This window comes from Clytia hemisphaerica, unplaced genomic scaffold (assembly GCF_902728285.1).
Source record: "Clytia hemisphaerica strain Z4C2 unplaced genomic scaffold, Clytia hemisphaerica genome assembly, whole genome shotgun sequence".
In the NCBI taxonomy this organism is placed as follows: domain Eukaryota; kingdom Metazoa; phylum Cnidaria; class Hydrozoa; order Leptothecata; family Clytiidae; genus Clytia; species Clytia hemisphaerica.
Genome location: NW_027103562.1, coordinates 2,503,435 through 2,521,566, shown reverse-complemented (window position 1 = coordinate 2,521,566; position 18,132 = coordinate 2,503,435). Strand labels below are relative to the sequence as shown.

Genomic DNA, 18,132 nt, shown 5'->3' with positions numbered 1-18,132 from the left:
ATTGACGCGCGGGCAATTTTTTGTCCGCTTTATCCCACTAAAACCGTCCCAGTTCTTTTTCGGCACCTAGAAAATAGACAATAGAAAAATGTTTTAAAAAAGGATTGGATCGACTTTAGTGGGATAAAGCGGACAAGAAAATGCCCGCACAGCAATTAGCGGCTACGGTCGAAAAGATGTATTAGGATCACCTCATCTTTTCGTTATAGTTCTGTAGATGCTTAAAGATAAAAGATTCTTATTTTATCACAAAATTAAATTGAAGATGTACCGGATGCACAAAAAAGTTTCTCTCTTTGAGCTTGTATGATTTTCTCTATAAATTCTGAAAAAAGTAGGGAAAAGGGGAAAGATTAAGATTAAAAACTTAATTCTTTTTGATGGACGATTTAATTAAATTTGGTTTACTGGATCGAAAGTTCTGACCATGTTTAGGGGCTAAAACGGAGGGGAAAATCCGGTCAAAAATAATTAAGAGAGCTTTTACACCTTCTGAGATGTTAGTTTATAAATTGTGTTTTTAAAGCAAAGGATTCTTTATTTGAAAACAAAGCGAAATCAAGAAAAATCTACCTGGTAGTTTGTTCGCTTTAAAAAAGAGAAAACAATATTTTGAAACAATTAGGTTTAAATAGTACCGATGAGAGATGAAGTGAACAATGCTACCAGCACTTTCCGTTTCATGATATCTTGGACTGTTCATCAAATTAGAATTAATTTGAAAGAGTTGATACATCATGACGTCATCACGGAGTAAATAGTCATCAGAAATTTGTTGTTGAAAACAAAGTATACCACACGCCAAATCACGAATCTGTTGAAATTATATAAGTTAAACGTCTGTTCCAAAAATATAGTACATGTTTTTTATAAGAACAAACTATAAAGAACAAACTATAAAGAACACAAGGCTTCGATCACCAAAATAATAAGAACAAGTTGAGAACATTTTAAAGCTTTGTGGGCCTTAAAGCACCCGATTTCCCAAGAAAATGGACAAAAATACTCAAAAATGGCAAAAATAAGAACCGAGGTTCAAAAATTTTGGATGTTCTTGTAAAAAAAATACGTCTATACATTTCCATACATTGTTCTCAAAAGATACGAAAAGCATTACCTCGTATGAAACATCGTTTTGAGCGGGTTGTTTAAAATTTTAAAAGAATTTCGGAAATAAAGATAAAAAAAATGAAAACCAAAAATCTTATGAATCTTATGAATAACACTTTCCTTATATTTTGAACTTCGTTTATTTCATGTATTTAGAATTGCCCTCCAAAGTAGGCTGGAAACGGCCGAAAATTTTCCTCTTCATTCCTGATCTTCTTTTTCAAGATTTTTCAAAAATATTTAAACTTTAGAATAACGCGCTCAAAATTAACCTTCTAACCAGGTATTATCTTTTCTCCTTCGAGAGCAATGTATAAAAAATGTGCGGACTGTATTATTTTCAATATATTTGTCGAATTTTTGTTTGATTAAGTATCTTCGAGTGACATCGGTTTAAAGGCGACCCGAAGGGTTCGTTTTCGATAGCTTTTTACCAGTGGGGACGGAGAAAGTGCTACGTTTGTCTTTCAATCGTTTAGTAATTTTTTTTGCAAAATAGTCTAGGGACACACACAGGGCCATGTCGTTAACTAAAGAGAGGGGAGCACTACTCGTTCCCCTTTGATCAATCAATCATAAATCTTCTAATCAATAGCCGAGCAGTTAAGTAGAGATGGTAAGAGCTCCAAACTAAAAATGCTTGTAGTATGAAGGGTGCAGTTTGTACCTCATCGTGTTGGTTTTCAAGGCAAGCTAACAACTCTCTGTCCCTAAAAAAATAAAATGTAATGTAAAAATTATCAAGGGTGTACGTTTTTTTATAAAAATATACTTTATAAGAACATTCATGATGACAGTGGCAAAAGAATTAAGAATATGCTAAGAATGACACCGTCGTGGAATTCGGCAACTGAACCTAAAATGCTTATTTTTAGAGAATTTTATCTGTAAATTGCTAATATTCCTCCAGCAATGCTAGAAGCTTTCACAAATGAAGAAAAACTCGAAGTATGTATCACATGGAAGAATTAGGCTAGGTTGAATCTTAGACATTCGAGTTATAGAGGTTTTAGTTTAGGACACTCCACTGTAATCAAAATAAGACAGAATTTCTTTGTTCATTCAATAAAATACAGTTGACGCTCTCTAGTTCGATCTTCATGGGGAATCGGATTTTCATCGAATAAGGGAACATATCGAATAATAGAGCGTCGTTTAAGAGAGTCTCTTATTGACGGTGACTTTCAATATTATCAAATAACGGAGCACATCGAACATTAGAATGTCGAATTATAGAGCGTCAACTGTACTCAATTTTTCAAGGTGATTAAAATTGAATAAACTCACGCTGTTTTGATAAATTTCCATTTAGGGTTCCCTTGACCAACGTTTTGACCTTGCACATAGTTTAATAACGAAAGCGAGGACTCTAAAAAATGACAAATGTATGTCTGTGAATTGTGAATTTATTGAGTCAACTCAATTTTCCGCAAGATTGAATTTTCGCGATTTTTCCTTTCCCGGGAAGGGAAGGGAAGGGAAGGGAGGGAAAAGCTATTCTAGAATTCTGCTTGGGTCCCACGCTACACGTCTTTTTATATAAGAACATAAGGCCTTGATGGCCGAAATAATAAAAACAAGTTAAGAGCATTTTAAGACTTTGTGTACTCTAAAACACCCGATGTCTTCAAAGAAAATGGAAAAAAATACACTCAGAATAAATGGCGAGAATAAGAAAATGTTGGAATATTTTTAGGCTTAAAACTCAAAAAGTTAAGAATATCGGAAGGCTTCAAAGAAAACGTGTATCCAACGACTTTTCATATAATGCAAAACCTCATCATATTCAAAGCTCGTACAAATCTAAAGAACTGATGTTTTCCGTGTAAAACACTGACCTGGTGGGCTACACTTCTTCTTCAATGCTTGATCTTTCACGAAAACAAAGATCTCTGTCAAAAGAAAGATCATCTGTAGTCCTGAAAATTGAACAAAAATAAAATCTTTAAAATTAGGGGATGAAGGGATTCATTCTTGTGCGAAAGAAACCATTGAAGGTATATCACTCCACCCCTGTCTGACAGTCCCAGTGGCAGTTTTCCTATCAGTGGTGATGAAATTTTTTATCGAAATCATAATGGGAATAAAGATTCTTTTGTTCCCTGCTCAAAAATTGCAGTGAAAATGGTTTTAGAGTGCAATTTTTCCATTGGATTTAAAGTGGGATGAAATCAAAGTCAATTTCCCAACGGGGCTGAAATTGTAGGATATTTTCTACCGGGACGAAATTTGAATGAAGCAAATCTTCCGATGGAGCTGGAGTCCCAGCGGGTCTTCTTCACAAGGGTGTATCGTTTTTGAAGGAGAGCATAAGGTAAATGTATTCAATTGAAACTTATTTCTACCTGTTTTCTTTCTCTGGAAAGTCGCTGTTGTGATGAGACTTGATCGGCTGATCTCAAATAAATCTTCTATGAAATCTAAAAGAAAAAGGAAAATTAAATTCCCCATTTTTCCACAAAATTTCTTTTTTCCACACTTATTAACTGTTTCATTAATGCTTAGTATTTTAACTCAAAAAACAAGATTACCAAGAGAAATCAAAATAGTTTGTAATTGCTTCAGTGTAGTATCCAAGAGGACAAGGGGCAGAAAAGTAACACTTTTCAAGAGAAAGGTGAAGAGTTGTACCAATTCAGTGACGTACTTATAAACTTGTTGGAACGAAAATAATTAACTGAGCCAAAAATGAGTTTACCTATTTGTTTTTGAAGAAGTTCTGAAGAAGCAGTATCAGTTTGTTTAGTCTTCATCATTTTTCTATGCAATGTTACACTAAAGAAACAAGGTGTTGAATGGTGTTTGGTTCCCAATGGAGATCGCGTTCAGTGGAACAGTAGTCAACACGTTTTTAAACTTGTCATTGACATTGTTATATTCACTGCCCATGGCCAAAGTTTTGCAATTCTGGTCAAGCAAAATCTTTGATCGAAGTTTTATTGAAAGTGGTACCCTAATAGTAGCACTGCTCAAAGATAAAGAGCGGTGTAAATGCATCGAGAGCGCTAGATCTACTTTTCCTGGAATGCTTTTGATGACAAATGGCCGTAAAACGTTAGTTTTTGACATTGCAACCACTGATCCACGGATCTAGCTTTGTCCAGGGTTATTTTATAAAGGTCAGTGGTTATATAGTTTCCTACTATTCCGTGAAAATATTCTCCTAGATCTTATCAGTCAGAGAAAAGTCACATTCCGAAGAGTCAAAAAAACAGACTTCTGCATTAACACGCATGCGTAATTTGTCGTTCTTTTAGACCACATGTAGTTAATTCCCGTGATAAACAATTAGGAATGAATCGGTAGGGGTGGTTCAGTCACTTTTCGTTCGGGGTTGTGGATAGCCAAAAGTGGGCTTTTTTTATTCTTCCTTTTTGACCTTTTCGATAATTTCGATTTTTGATTATTTCGATCTTATCATTTAGGGTCAGGGTTGGAGCTCGAAACATTGCGTCATTAATTAGATGATCTGTAAAGTGTAGAAGAGGCTTTCTGGGGGAAATTGTATACTCTTCGAAATAGGACCTTTCTTCCCCTCTTATAAGGCAAAAGTGACAGCCATTACCAATATCTTTTTTATTCGTGCTGGGTAAGGTCAAGGGGGTGGAATGTTATAGAGCACCAAAACTTTTTGTCAGCTTCATTAAGGTTAGCCTATACTAGACAGCAACCGTGTTTTTTCTACACATACAAAAATCCCGATTTTAGGTGTGGTGCTCGGTAAGTTAAGGTGTTTGCTTAAAAATGCATTATTAAAATTGCCGCATTTCGATTTTAGCTACTATGTAAATTGTTGAAATGGCTGCGACCACCAGTGATGGAAATAAGAACCCTTAGATTACAGAAAGGTAATTTTTTTACTGACTGAGCTAACCGTCTGATGTGGGATAAAATCCAAAGTAAAATTAATGATGAAGAGATAACATACCTGCTATCTCGTACGATCATCAATAGTTTTTTCAACGCTGAAAACATTTGTTGTCGAAATTTGGATGAGTCACAATTCTGATTATTTCGCACATAATCAACAACAAGGTCTTGCAACCAAACAGGAAAGGGTTCTATTTATCAAGTAAATGGAAGTTTAATGGATTAATATGTGAATCGCCGACTTCCCATAACACAACATTCGAACTTATAATACACGAATCTTACTATTATTCGGAGTAATAATCGTTTCCCATCAAAGGGAAACCCTCGCAAAAATAATTTTAAAGTCGCTACCGACTTACTGTAGGCTGCACGCATCTTCTCTCATACGTTTTAATATTCTAATCGTGTATAAAATTCTTGTCAGATTTCTACCCAAAAGTTTGGGGTAACCTGTCAAAATTATTTTAAAAAGGTTCATAAAATCCAGTGCTTGTATTAACCTCAAATTTAATTCAAATTTAATGAAATTTAAAGATCTCTCATAGAAAACTTACTAATCAAGCTAATCGAGTTTCTAACACTTAAAAACACAAAGACGGGGATAACTCTTAGATGAGAATTTTATACACATCGCGCATGCCCTATATCAAAATATGTCAGAGAGGATGCGTGCAGCCTACCTCCCACCCAGTATTTTTGGTCGCCGAATAACACGCGCGGCTCGAGCGTTTTTTTTTTTTTTGGTTTCTGAACAGATTTCTCTTTCCATTGCGATAAAAACAAGCTATATGCTGAATGGACCTACCTGATGATGAAAGTTAGATAGCAATGCGAGGAGAAAAATGAAAAAAATCAGTCAGAAAATGGAGCGTTTGGCGAAAATGCATAACACAATAAATCAATCATTGATTGTTGATTGGGCGACAGGGAAGGGTTGTAGGAAAAAATAAATAGAAAATTCTGGTCGCAAAAATCAGTTTTATTGACAATTGAATTATGCTTGATGGTGAGCATTGTTATCAATGATGTTTTGTGTTAAAAACATAGAAATATAAGGAAAAAATCCAATGAAAATCTGCAAAGAAGGCGATTTCCGGCATTTTCAACTGAAAAGAATTTTTTCTCAAAAATCAAACTCGGCCATGTTTTGAGCATTGCGAATACGCATCTTTCTGCAAAAAATCAGAAAAAACTAAGGATGAAAATTCGAGAAAATGTCAAAAAACCGGTTTTTCCGGCATATTTCCGGCATTTTCGGTCGGAAATGAATTTTTTTCGAAAATCGGGCTCATTTTGCACATTTTGGTCATTACCATTTTGCATCATTGCGCCAAAAATCAGGAAAAACTAATGAGCCAATCTCGAGAAAAGTTGGTAACGAACCAACGAACTAACGAACGGACGAACATCAAAAGATCAGTTCATTATGAGTGCACACAGCTACCTTTGTATCAACTACAAATATTCGTGACATCCTATAACGATCATTACTTATGTTCAAACTGCGTCCGAATAACGAAGAACCTAAGAAATAAAGTGGGAAAAAAAACACTCAACATATGATGCAAAATGAACTTAAAAAGAAAGACGACGTCATACAAAAACTGAACAACGAGGTCAACACCAACACCAAAACCCGTGATTCCATCAAAAATGATCTCAAAATTTTTCTGGCAGGAAAGCTACAAGAAATGGAAGAAAAGACAAGAACCATGATAAAGGAAGAAATCAAGCACACAACAGAAATAATGACGGAGACATCAAAGAAAACATACGCCGAAATTACTAAGAAGCACAAAGAAGACTTAAGATCTGCCGAACAACAAAAACGGAAGGAAGAAAGTGAAAAGAAAGACATAGACTCTAGAAAACTGAATATCATCGTTCACGGGTTTCTCGAATATTCAGGCTCAGATAAGAAAAAAGAAGAAAATGGGGAAAAATATGACATATTTCGGTTCCGAGAACTCCTGGAAGACATCAATGTTCCAGAAATAAATGTTACTCACCACAGATTAGGAAACAGAAAAACAAAAAACGGCCGTCCTCTTAAAGTAACCCTACAAAGTCAGCATGACAAAGATCTTATCATGAAGAATTTACACATGCTGAAAGAAACTTGTTTCTTTCAGGTAAGTATCACGGAAGATTTCACAATTAACAAACGGAAAAAGATAAAGGAGATGCACGAACAAGCAAAGAAACTTAACAAAGACAATAAGAATAAAGACTTCAACTGGCGCGTTAGAGGGAGCCCAAGAACAAAACTACGAATCGTTAAAAAATTACAAAATCAAACAAATATATCTTCAAATTATAATGAACAAAAATACACTACAGAAGAAATCGTCAGCGATTGGGCATCAACAGATGATGTAGACTATTCGTCTACAGATGATGATGAATGAATCATTTTGTAAATAGGCAGTCGAACTCTATTAGCTTTAAAGCTAGTACATATTTGTACACTTTTTTCGACTTTAAAGAATATATACATTAACATTAACACACATCAGTTAATTTATAGGACCTCCGGGTAGGTCCAACAAAGATATGAACAAACAAAACACTTGACGTTGGAAACCAACACGATTCGAATGTTTTAGTTTTACTTCTCTCGGATTGGCTGCTTAAAAAAGTACAATAGAAGAGCTTCACAGCTCTGCGCAAATAGCAGAATATTTTCAACTCTCGTTGCGCTCAAAGCGGCGAGTCTCGAAGTCTTCATTTTATATTCACTTCATGCAATAATTGAGCCATGTTCTGCGACCAAAAAAGCGGAGTTGGAAACGACCTTAACAATCTGATTCACTCTGTAATACGAATAACCAAACAATCTCAATCGAACGGAATCGATAATCAAACCAATCTAATGCAATTGACCTATTTGAATGCGATTGTCGAACGCAATCGAATATCACTTGAATATTAATTACCGCGATTTTCAGATTCGATTTAGGTTTGATTCCATTCGAATGACATTTAAGTGCGTTCGATTATGTTGGAATAAATCTAGCTTCCCGCTCCCACTTATCAAAAACACTGCTGTTCCAAAGGAAGAGGAGTCACGTTATTAATAATGGTAACTATTTCATGACCAAAGGGCTTTTGTGATGGTATATGATTCTGAGAACACAGTCAAACGGAAATCGAACACAGTCGAATGATAATCGAACAAAGTCAAACGACAATTGAACACACTCGAATGATAATCGAACAAAGTCAAACGACAATCGAACACACTCGAATGATAATCGAACAAAGTCAAACGACAATCGAACTCACTCGAATGATAATCGAACACACAGTCGAACGATAGTCGAACAAAGTTGAATGCTAATCGAGCCAATTGAATATTATCTAAAATTTCACAGTTCGACTACGATTGGATTGAATCAGTCGATTGTGTTCCATTCGATGGATATCATCTGAGAAATCTTTTTTTCCCGTTTGAGCTCGTATTAGCAAGAGTTAACCGCAAATTTCGAAATACATCTAGAAGCCTCAACAGCCTCACGCTTCATTTCAATATATACCAAATTTGGGTATCAGCTAGATATCTGGTGTTTCATGCGACGTCTTAGAAGACATCTTTTGCCCATTAGGACAATCGTGCTTGGCCAGTTCTAAATAATCTAAAGACATTTCCCCATACCTGTTTTCTTTGTGTTCGAGCAGACAACATTGAAAGTTTCCATTCGTAATTCGATATCCAAACTCTTCAAACCCTGTTCAAAGACATCTTTCCTCTGAAATACAAAAAAATAACACACAATTTCGAGGATAGATGAATTATTGAGAAAACTGGAAAAAAAAAAGGAATTGAAACGAAGATTATGGGTTTAAAGTTTCAAATAGAAAACGAGAAACTGTCACACACCATTACAGGCATCACAAAATAGCATGACATCACAATTTTTAATCAAACAGGTATAAAGGTTGATTCAAAGAAACTCCGAGATAGGTCCAAAAAGTGAAATCTTTGAATCTAGCTCTTTGTTTTATCGAGTTTTAAATTTTTTCAATTTCTGGCGGTAAATGTTTCCTCAAATTCATTGTTTGTATGAAAACCAGACGGGCCACGTTCGACTGTAGCTTTCGGCTCTACTTTAATGGGATTGTACCGTACCTTAGATAACTGGTCCATTTTGAGATGTCCTGCATTCCAAGCCGATTTGATCAACAGCATATAAGAATGTAAGAAATGTTTGTGATTTTTGGTACTCTTCAGTTTCTTTTCCAGGTGAACAAACAAGTCAGGTATCATAATGCAGGTTGGCGGTAACCAATATTGACCAAGATTTTGTCGCAAGATTCTTAAAGGGAAAACTGTAAGAGTGATTGGGGATCGATCCTTTTAAAAATGAATTATTACGCGCTAAGAGGTTCAAGATATTAAATAAAACTTAGGAGTTAATCTTTCAACAAAATTCATATGACCCTTGTAATTCAATTTGAAATTCAAAGTCATTATTCAGACATTGTTGATTAGACTGAAATGGACACTGGGAATGTTCAGACCGTAAAGACCGTTTTTAAGCTTTTTTAAACCCTTACCGAGAAAAAAAAAAAGATTATTTCATATTAAATTTCACGGAAAAAACTCAGCGCTCAGAATATTGGTTTCTACACGGACATGGAAAAAAATTGAGAAGATAGCTCTCTAATGATTGATGTTGTGATGACTTACATAGAATCAGTGGTCAGTGCATTGAGAACAACATCCTCGAATAACATTGCCCAATTCTCTAGCAGCACCTTAAATAATACACAGAAAACATCATGACAATCCCATTACTTTTGAAGGCACAATTGTGTGGTAGTCGCTTTTTACTACCACTATAGAAGTCCGAGTTCGATGTTCGCCGTGTTACTGCGATTCACTTGACAAGTGAACTGTTTTTTCCATTGCGTACTCCCTATTCTGAGATGAGAATGTGGGTGGATGTTACGTGCTTCAACACAACCCTAACACAGGTACGGCCTCGCGATGAAGACCGTTCTCGCAGGGCCTTCAGAGCGTTAAGGTATGCGTCATGTCTCGACATTTCGTATCTGTAAAGTCGCAATGCGGTGTGATTCCCCTGTGGGTAGGACCAATCCCCAAATATCAGTGGGCATATATCTATCTATCCATTTTTGAGCAAAACTCATTGCTTCATGATAGGTACTATGGCAATGACTTTACAAAATCATAATTTGTTCGCCTTTTCCAATCAATCTGTCACTAACAAACCAATCAGCAGTAACAAACTTTTGTTTTCAGATGCGTGTAAAATCCACAAACAGAGAAAATTTATTCTTTGACTTGGGAGGAGTAGGGTCAAAACAAGGCAGAAAAGGTCGCGGAGCTCTACTAGTTTCCGACATGAAAATTTGACTAGACAGACCTATTACCTTATCATCGTCAGAAGTGTTTCTCCTAAAAATAAAAAATCGCAGTGTCAATTACCTCTAATAAAAGGTTTTGTAGGGACTTCCTCGAACATAAAGCATATGAGTTTTCGAAGAAAATGCAATCGATTTGAAATCTTTATACTAGACTTATATAACATCATTTATCTACTCATAACACTTTCATAATTTTCGAGAGAAGCAGGGGCTGGTCTGCTAATAAAAGGAGTATCTACCAATAATTGATCCATGACCCTGGAATATATTCCATTGTATATTCAAATTGCTAATGCAGTGAAGTCTCCATAATTTCGTAGTTATGGAGTAAGGTTTAGGAGGCATTGTTAACTGAAGGGACGCCAGAAAACTTGTTCGAGTTAAGGAGACATCCGAGTTATGGAGGAGGTCCATGTTCAATAGAACGAGATTTTTTGCTACATATATTTTAACAAGATTTTTTACCTTAAGTGTTTTAAAATCACTTGATATACTTCATTGGAAACGGCTGGTAAACTACAAGTGTTCAAGCATTTGATCAGGTCGTTCGATAATTGGTCTTTGATTTCTCTTAACTTAAAAAAAAGCAAAGTCACATTCGAATTTAAAAATGGCGGTTATATTTATCATTTTTAGCATATTTTATATGGATATCATTGAAATTCTATAATATTAAAAGAGAAACAAGTACCCTGTTGATGAACAGTCAGGAACAATCGACTAATTAGGACAGTGTCTAGATTAAGTCACCATTTCGATGTCCTTATAAGAACATTGATATCCAAATTAGGACATTCATCGTAATTTTAGATGTTTTAGAACTAAAAACGCATTCTAGAAGGCTTACCAATGGAGAAAAAAAACTTAATTTGACAAATTGAAAAAAAAAATCATTCAAATCGATTTGTGCGTTATTTCAGAATCTATCATTTACTGTGTACTTGTTTCACCTTGTTGCAACAAGGCTACCATTATGTGTTATCAGGCTCTGAATACATCAGAGTTATTCGGTTTCTAGACGTGTCAAATTGGCCTTAAAGCCTTAAAGAATAATTCAAGATTCCACCGATGAAACCTTCTGAAACTCACTCTATGGAATCATTTTCTTGTGCTCTTTCCAATCGTAGTGCTTAGAACTTGCACCACTTTCGCCGTTTCAAGATATTAGCCTGGTGACTTTATAAGGACATCAAAATGACTTTATAAGGATAAAGGTGTCCCGATTGGAACAGCTGTCTTAATTAGTCAATTGTTCCTGACTGTTGAATTTGGGTAAATAGAAATCGAAAAGGGAATTTTTTTGATCGAGCGAGAATACGTGATAGTCCAGCACAGCAGCAATCTAGGATTTTTTTTAAATAGTCTATGGACTTTCCATGAAGTTCATTGTCAGTTTGCAGCTCGCTTAAATGAGGTGAAAGATGGAATATGCCGACTAATGTTGCGCAAAACGGTTCAAAGTGCTGATTCACCCTCGTCCTCAGTTGGTCATGATCTAGATAAACCAAAAGCAAACTGTCTCCGTTACAAAAAAATATAAATACATAAACACGCTATACTATCCTTCAGCAGGGAAACAAATCAAAAACCAGTTACCTGTTTCAAGGAGAAATATGGAACTAATTCCGCCACCAACATCCAACGCCCTTTCATGAACCATCCTTGAGTGAATACTTTCTCTGCCAATGTGGAAATGAAGGTCTGCATGATTGAAATAAGAAAAAAGCATTAAAAGAGACGAACGGGTGTAATATCTTTGTTGAAACTAATTGTATAAGGATTAAAATCATTAGGGTAGCTGTTAATTTTACAAAGAAAACATCAAAAAGTAAAATATCAAACGCAATTCTACACAATAGACTTAAAAGTAGGTGTTTACGTTCAAAGCGAAGGAAAAGATTAGATAGCCCAAGTCTTCACAAATATTTATTAGATTAATGTATAATTATTTTCTCACGTTTTCTTTGTTTTGTTTTTGGGAAGATTCTTTTTGCTGAACTTCAACGTTATGCAGAAATAAAACTCTATTAAAAATCTTTTGACAAAACTGAGGTACACCATCCACCTAAAAAACAATAACTATCCAAGTTTATCATTCATGGGAAAGCTGAAAACTTTCAGGTCATTGAGTCGTGAAAGAGGATTGGGGCAAGTTTGATCCATAGCAAAAATTGATAAGGTGGAGAGTGCAGCTCTTTTAATGCGGAGCCAATGGTTGATCCGGCTAAACTAGGCTCCTTTAATAATGAATTAGTTAAATCAAATCATACAAGAAACTGCAAGAAACACATTAGTCGAAAAGAATTCTGATATTGCTGATAAATTATCAGATGAGCTGTTTAGGTATGGTTTATTGCCCTGAATATTCAACGACTTTGCATCTCTCTCAAAACACCAAATATTTTACTTATCAATGCACAGTAACTAAGTATTGCAATCTCACATACAAGATCTTCTATATGGTTTTTAATAACATCAACCAAGATTTTCATGTACTTTCCATCACCATTTAAGAATAAGTTCTCATTAAAATGATGGAGAATCTTCTGCGGGCGTTGGCCAGTTGAGAGGTAGCTTGTCCATTGGTGAATAGCTAAAACATGAAAAAGGAAAAAATTATTCGAGAATCTTAATCCTTTATTTATAAGTAAGTAAGTCTGCGACCGCAGTCGGAGGCGACCCCAAGGCTCCTCTTTCGATAGCTATCTACCCGAAGGTAGTGAAGGGCGCCACTCTTTCTCCCTGGATTTCTCCACTTACCCTTGATCCTTCTCCTAATTGCTGCGCATCAAGCAGAGAGGGATCAAGTACCATTTTGGGAATCTTTGGTATGACCCGATTGGGAGTTGAACCAACAACCTTGCTCACCGTAGCCGGATGCTCTACCACTGCACTACGGTTGCTTTCCTTATACTTGTTAGAGAGTGCATCTCACGTATAACTTAGTGTAGTAGATATCAGTTTGTCTATAGACGAGCAGAACAGCTGCTGACTTAATGATTTGATCATTATCTTCGCCTAAACGTAGAGATTCCTCATGTTTGAAATGATTTAGGCAGACCAAAAAAAAAGATGGACAATATTAAAGACGACCTCAAATCTATAAATGCGACTGTCGACATAACTAACGATCGGGCAGCCTGGCGTACGATCATCAGAGGAAGGTGTCCAACCCCAGCTGCTGGGAACCACGGACGTTAAATCGTGCGGTAAGTAAGTAAGATTGGGCTATTTTGCTCAGGTTTCATACATTGTGTGATGTTCGTTTCAGTCTGATATGACTTTTCGGTTTCTCAATTTTTGATTATTTTTTTCATTTTTTAGTCATTCTACACAGCGAACCCCCTGGAAAGATAACTTCAAAAAAATGAAATTTCAAAAGAAATTCATGTGATTGTGTCTTTAAAAATATATGCTAAAAGATTAGGGTCCACCATCCTCGATCACAATTGGCGTTTTCTCGGAATGACACTATAAGGAACATTATAAAAAAAATCAAATTTACATACTTTTAAAAGAGAGATATTTTGTGGTAGGATCAGAGATGTTCATGCAATCTTCTGTGATGACATGCAACAGCCGTGTGAGGAGAGCTTCAGACTAAAATAATGAAAGAAAAGGGTCTAGATATCTTTCAAAGAAGACGCGACTATTGATAATTACCATAGAGGAACTGAATGTTAAAAAACTTCAAGATGAACATGATAAAGGGAAGTTTTCATTTTTTCAAAGTTAAAAGTTCATTTTCTCGCCATCTTAGTCGTCGACCAAAATTAGTAAATAATGGTAAATACAGTCGAGATGTTTGATCCGGTAGATATATTTGATTCGAGTAAGATACTTATAATTATACTATATATACCACATACCAGTAGCTATAAAATTATCTCTAAATTATTGCTTGAGAATAAGCACATGATGATTCTAAAACGAAATGAATACTCACTCCTACTTTTGCTGTCAAAAGCCATTCGGGAGCAACACTTAACAATCCATTGATTAAGCTGATTTGACCATAAACGCCATCTATTTTGCTTGGAAGGTTGAATGAAATTTTGATGAGAATCATAAATTGTGTGTCTTGGTGTGACACATTACATTCTGAAAAAAAATTATAAAAACTTTTATTCCTGAAACGGATTTATAGATGAGAAAAGCTGAATTTTGTAGAATACATTTCATTCTACCCACAATCTCCCTCGAGATTTTAGTGTAACGTTTTTCAGAATTTAAAGTTCGGGCGAGAATTGCTATTTCAGCACTTCCACTTTCTTCCATTGAATTTAAGTCCCATGTTAAAACTCAGAGTTAAAACTCTACTTTCCAACTGTAGTTTTATAAGGCGCTTAAAAATCAATTGCGATGTTCAAAATTACACCGGGAACTCCCATTTGTCTCCAATATTTAGTGGACGATTGCAGTATGTAACACTGTCTTTATGTTCAAACGTGAAATGAAGAAAATTAGTTAAATTTCATGAAGATTTTACGAGACAAAAAGAATCCATTTCGTAATGCAAGTAATGCAAACCTAATTTCTTTAACATTTCCACAAAGTTATCAGCAATATCATTAGTATTATCTTTTTCCAAGTTGAATATCAAACAGATTGCAGTACCAGCCAACCAAGAACAGTCTTTAGGATAACCCTGCGATGTGATAGGAAAAAGAAAACGCTTTACACCTTTTTACAATTAAACCAGACTTTTCCAATAGACTATTTTTATCAATTAAAGAATATATACAGTTGACACTCTCTATCTCGACGATATACTATTCGATACGCTCCATTATTCGATAACATTGAAAATCACAGTCAACAAGAAAATCTCACAAACGAAACTAAACTGCTATTCGATACGCTCCACCCTATTAAATGAAAATCCAATACACCTATTTCCTATTAGCAGATTCATGCAAAAGTCACGAAAAAACGTCGAGTAAACAAACTTTTGATTGGCGGAGGCATGCAAAGATTACCTCATACTCTGGACATTTTGAAAAATATGCTTGTATATGCAATATTTCAGCCAATCAGAGACTTTCTCGACGTTTTTCGTGACTTTTTTACATGAATCCGCTTATAGGAAATACGTGTATTCCTTTAAAAATCGAATTAGAGAGCGTCAAATATAGGTTGAAAAAACTAAATCTGATTATTGAGGACAAACAATTTTCGTGATACATACCTTTGTAGCCATGAGTTTGAATAAACTTTCCAAAATTGAGGGCAGAGCAGCTGAAAAAGAAAGAAAATTACAACATCTTGAATAACACGTCAATAGTTATTGGTTAGGTTGGTGACTTTCAAATCAAGCAAAGAGAAGCACTGTGTTTCAGAAAAAGTTTTTTAGTTTGAATCGACTCTGAAGAAAATCGATCGTGTCACAAACCTGCTGGGACCCCCACCACGGAGGGAAAAATAACCTGCAATTACTGGGAAATTGAATTTGATTTCATCCCCACTTGAAATTCAATGCAGAATGAAGAAAATTGCAATCCAAAGCCATCTCCAGTGAAATTTTTGAACTAAAAACAATAGAATTTCCATCCCCAATCAGGATTTCGAGAGGAATTTCCATCCCCACTGAGGGAAAAACTTCCACCATGACTGTGAGACAGGGGTGTAAAATAAAGAATGATGATATCACCGTGAGTTTTAAACACACAAACAAACTATTTACTGAGGTTGTTAGTATTTATCTTTTGCAAGAAGGCGTCAGGGAAATATTGAAACATTTGTAGACATAGCTAAAAGGAAATAAAAACTAATTTTAAAAATCTTCAAAATTACATATACATTTTGTCTTTTATAAGAACAATTTTTTAGGGGGTCAAAGTAGTAAAAATTAGGTACAACGCTTAAAATACCTCAATTACACCCTATAAATAAGAACAGAGTAATATCAATTTGAGGCTCATAGTGCCAAAACAAATAAGAACAGCGAAACCTCAGCAAAATTTTACTGGCTCTTATAAAAAAAAGTGTAGATCTTGGGCATTTCATAGTTTGATTTTGTGAAACAGTTATATTCTAGATTTTAAGATAACTCAAACCTTTGTTGTATTGATACAAGTCGCATTATAATGGTCAGCATCTCCAAAAATGTGAATATCGTCTTTCTAAAATAGGTTATACAGTGTTTCAGTTTGAGTTGTAATTCTAAAACAGTGTTCAATCTATTTCCGAGCAGATCCTGTTTACTACGCAAGCTTTGTAAGATATCTTAGGTATTAATTCCTACTTCCTACTTTTGAACTAACTACATGCGATTGCGTCGCATAAAAGATGTCACGGATCCTAAGGATTGGCCCCCTACTAAAAAGGAAGTCCTTAATAAATCCTGGTGAGCTCGATCCCAGCTCCCAACCCTCTTTTATGTATTTGGGAGGAATGGTTGATAAGGTGTAGTATGCAAGCGACCGTAGCATGAAGGTAGAGCATCCAGCTACGGTGCGCAAGGTTGTGGGTTCGATCCCCAGCCTGGTCATACCAAAGATTCCCAAAATGGTACTTGATGCCTCTCTGCTTGATGCTCAGCAACTAAAGAGACGGACCAAGGGTAAGTGGAGAAATCCAGAGAAAGGAGTGGCGCCCTCTCCTACCTTCGGGTAGACAGCTAGAGAAAAGGGAGCTTTCAGGCCCCCTCGACTGCGGTCACAAACTTACTACTCGGTAGTATGCAACGTATTCAGCACAATATTGAGTCTTTTCCGTACCTGAGTGCAGAGTGTGTTCAAAACAGAATCCAAATATCGAAGTGTTGGATCAAAAGTCAATTTGACAATCTCAACAGTTTCTGGTGATGCCTCCAACAGTGATGAAACTAAAAAAAACAAGCAACATGCTGAACGGACCTACCTGGTGATCAAAATCAGATAAAAATAGGACAAATAGCAAGAGAGTAAGAAAGTGTATAGACGATGCTATCGTCCGTTTAAAGTAAATGCGAGAAAGAGTTAGGGCGTCAGGGCGGTTTACGGGAAAAAAGTGGCGGTAGAGTTTTGGAACACTGTAAACATCTCCGCCACTGCTTAGTCCACCCGAATTTATCACGCCTCTCTTAAACTATTCCCTTTTTTAGTGGTCTTGTGTAGACGATAGGATCGTCTAGAAAGTGTAATGAGCAGCTTGAATAAACAAAAAATCGAAAATCAGGCTCCATCATCAGAAATTAAATATTACCATTTTATAACACTATGCAAAAAATAAGAAAAAAACACCACGCCAATCTCGAGAAATGCTAATTTTCCCTAAATATGAGAAAAGGGAGTTTCCCCAAATAAGAAAATCCGATTTTTACGGCCAAAAAAATTTTTCTGGAAAAAACAGCTTGAGTTACGTTTTAGAGATACTTGCCTTTTATCTTTGTCTAAAAAATTTGAAAAAACTAATGAAGCAATTTCACACAAAGTCCAGAAAACCTCATTTTTAGGCACATTTTGGCCAAAATTTGCCCCAAAAAATTATTTTTTTGAAAATCGGGGGCTTCATCAGATTTTAAAGATTACCATTTTACATCAAAGTGCAAAAAATCTGAAAAATATATCGATCCAATCGCCAAAAACGCTCTTTTCCCCTAAAAATGACATAAGGGAATTTCCCCAAATAAGAAAAATCGATTTTTACAGTCAAAAAAAATTTTCCGAAAAAAACTCCTTCAGTCACTTTTTAGAGAACCTTGCTCTCCATCTTTCTGCCAAAAATCAGGAAAAACTAATGAAGCAATTTTGCACCAAGTCCAAAAAAAACTTATTT

The 18,132-nt window shown here is 35.6% G+C and overlaps 1 protein-coding gene across 1 annotated transcript in view; it reads right to left on the bottom strand.

The window, feature by feature from the left end:
- The window catches only part of LOC136800721 (tRNA (32-2'-O)-methyltransferase regulator THADA-like), a gene marked incomplete at its 5' end in the record, with an annotated part of 40,812 nt that extends 23,612 nt beyond the window's left edge, over positions 1-17,200 (bottom strand). The window contains 22 exon segments of the mRNA XM_067057376.1: positions 639-814; positions 1,778-1,820; positions 2,398-2,479; positions 2,949-3,029; positions 3,456-3,530; positions 3,809-3,885; positions 5,039-5,171; positions 8,639-8,732; positions 9,113-9,299; positions 9,674-9,741; positions 10,381-10,405; positions 10,840-10,949; positions 11,971-12,075; positions 12,332-12,439; positions 12,822-12,967; positions 13,884-13,974; positions 14,321-14,475; positions 14,905-15,022; positions 15,563-15,612; positions 16,058-16,124; positions 16,431-16,496; positions 17,094-17,200. Coding sequence (XP_066913477.1) covers positions 639-814; positions 1,778-1,820; positions 2,398-2,479; positions 2,949-3,029; positions 3,456-3,530; positions 3,809-3,885; positions 5,039-5,171; positions 8,639-8,732; positions 9,113-9,299; positions 9,674-9,741; positions 10,381-10,405; positions 10,840-10,949; positions 11,971-12,075; positions 12,332-12,439; positions 12,822-12,967; positions 13,884-13,974; positions 14,321-14,475; positions 14,905-15,022; positions 15,563-15,612; positions 16,058-16,124; positions 16,431-16,496; positions 17,094-17,200 — 2,164 coding nt within the window.
- Positions 17,201-18,132: the final 932 nt, after the last annotated feature.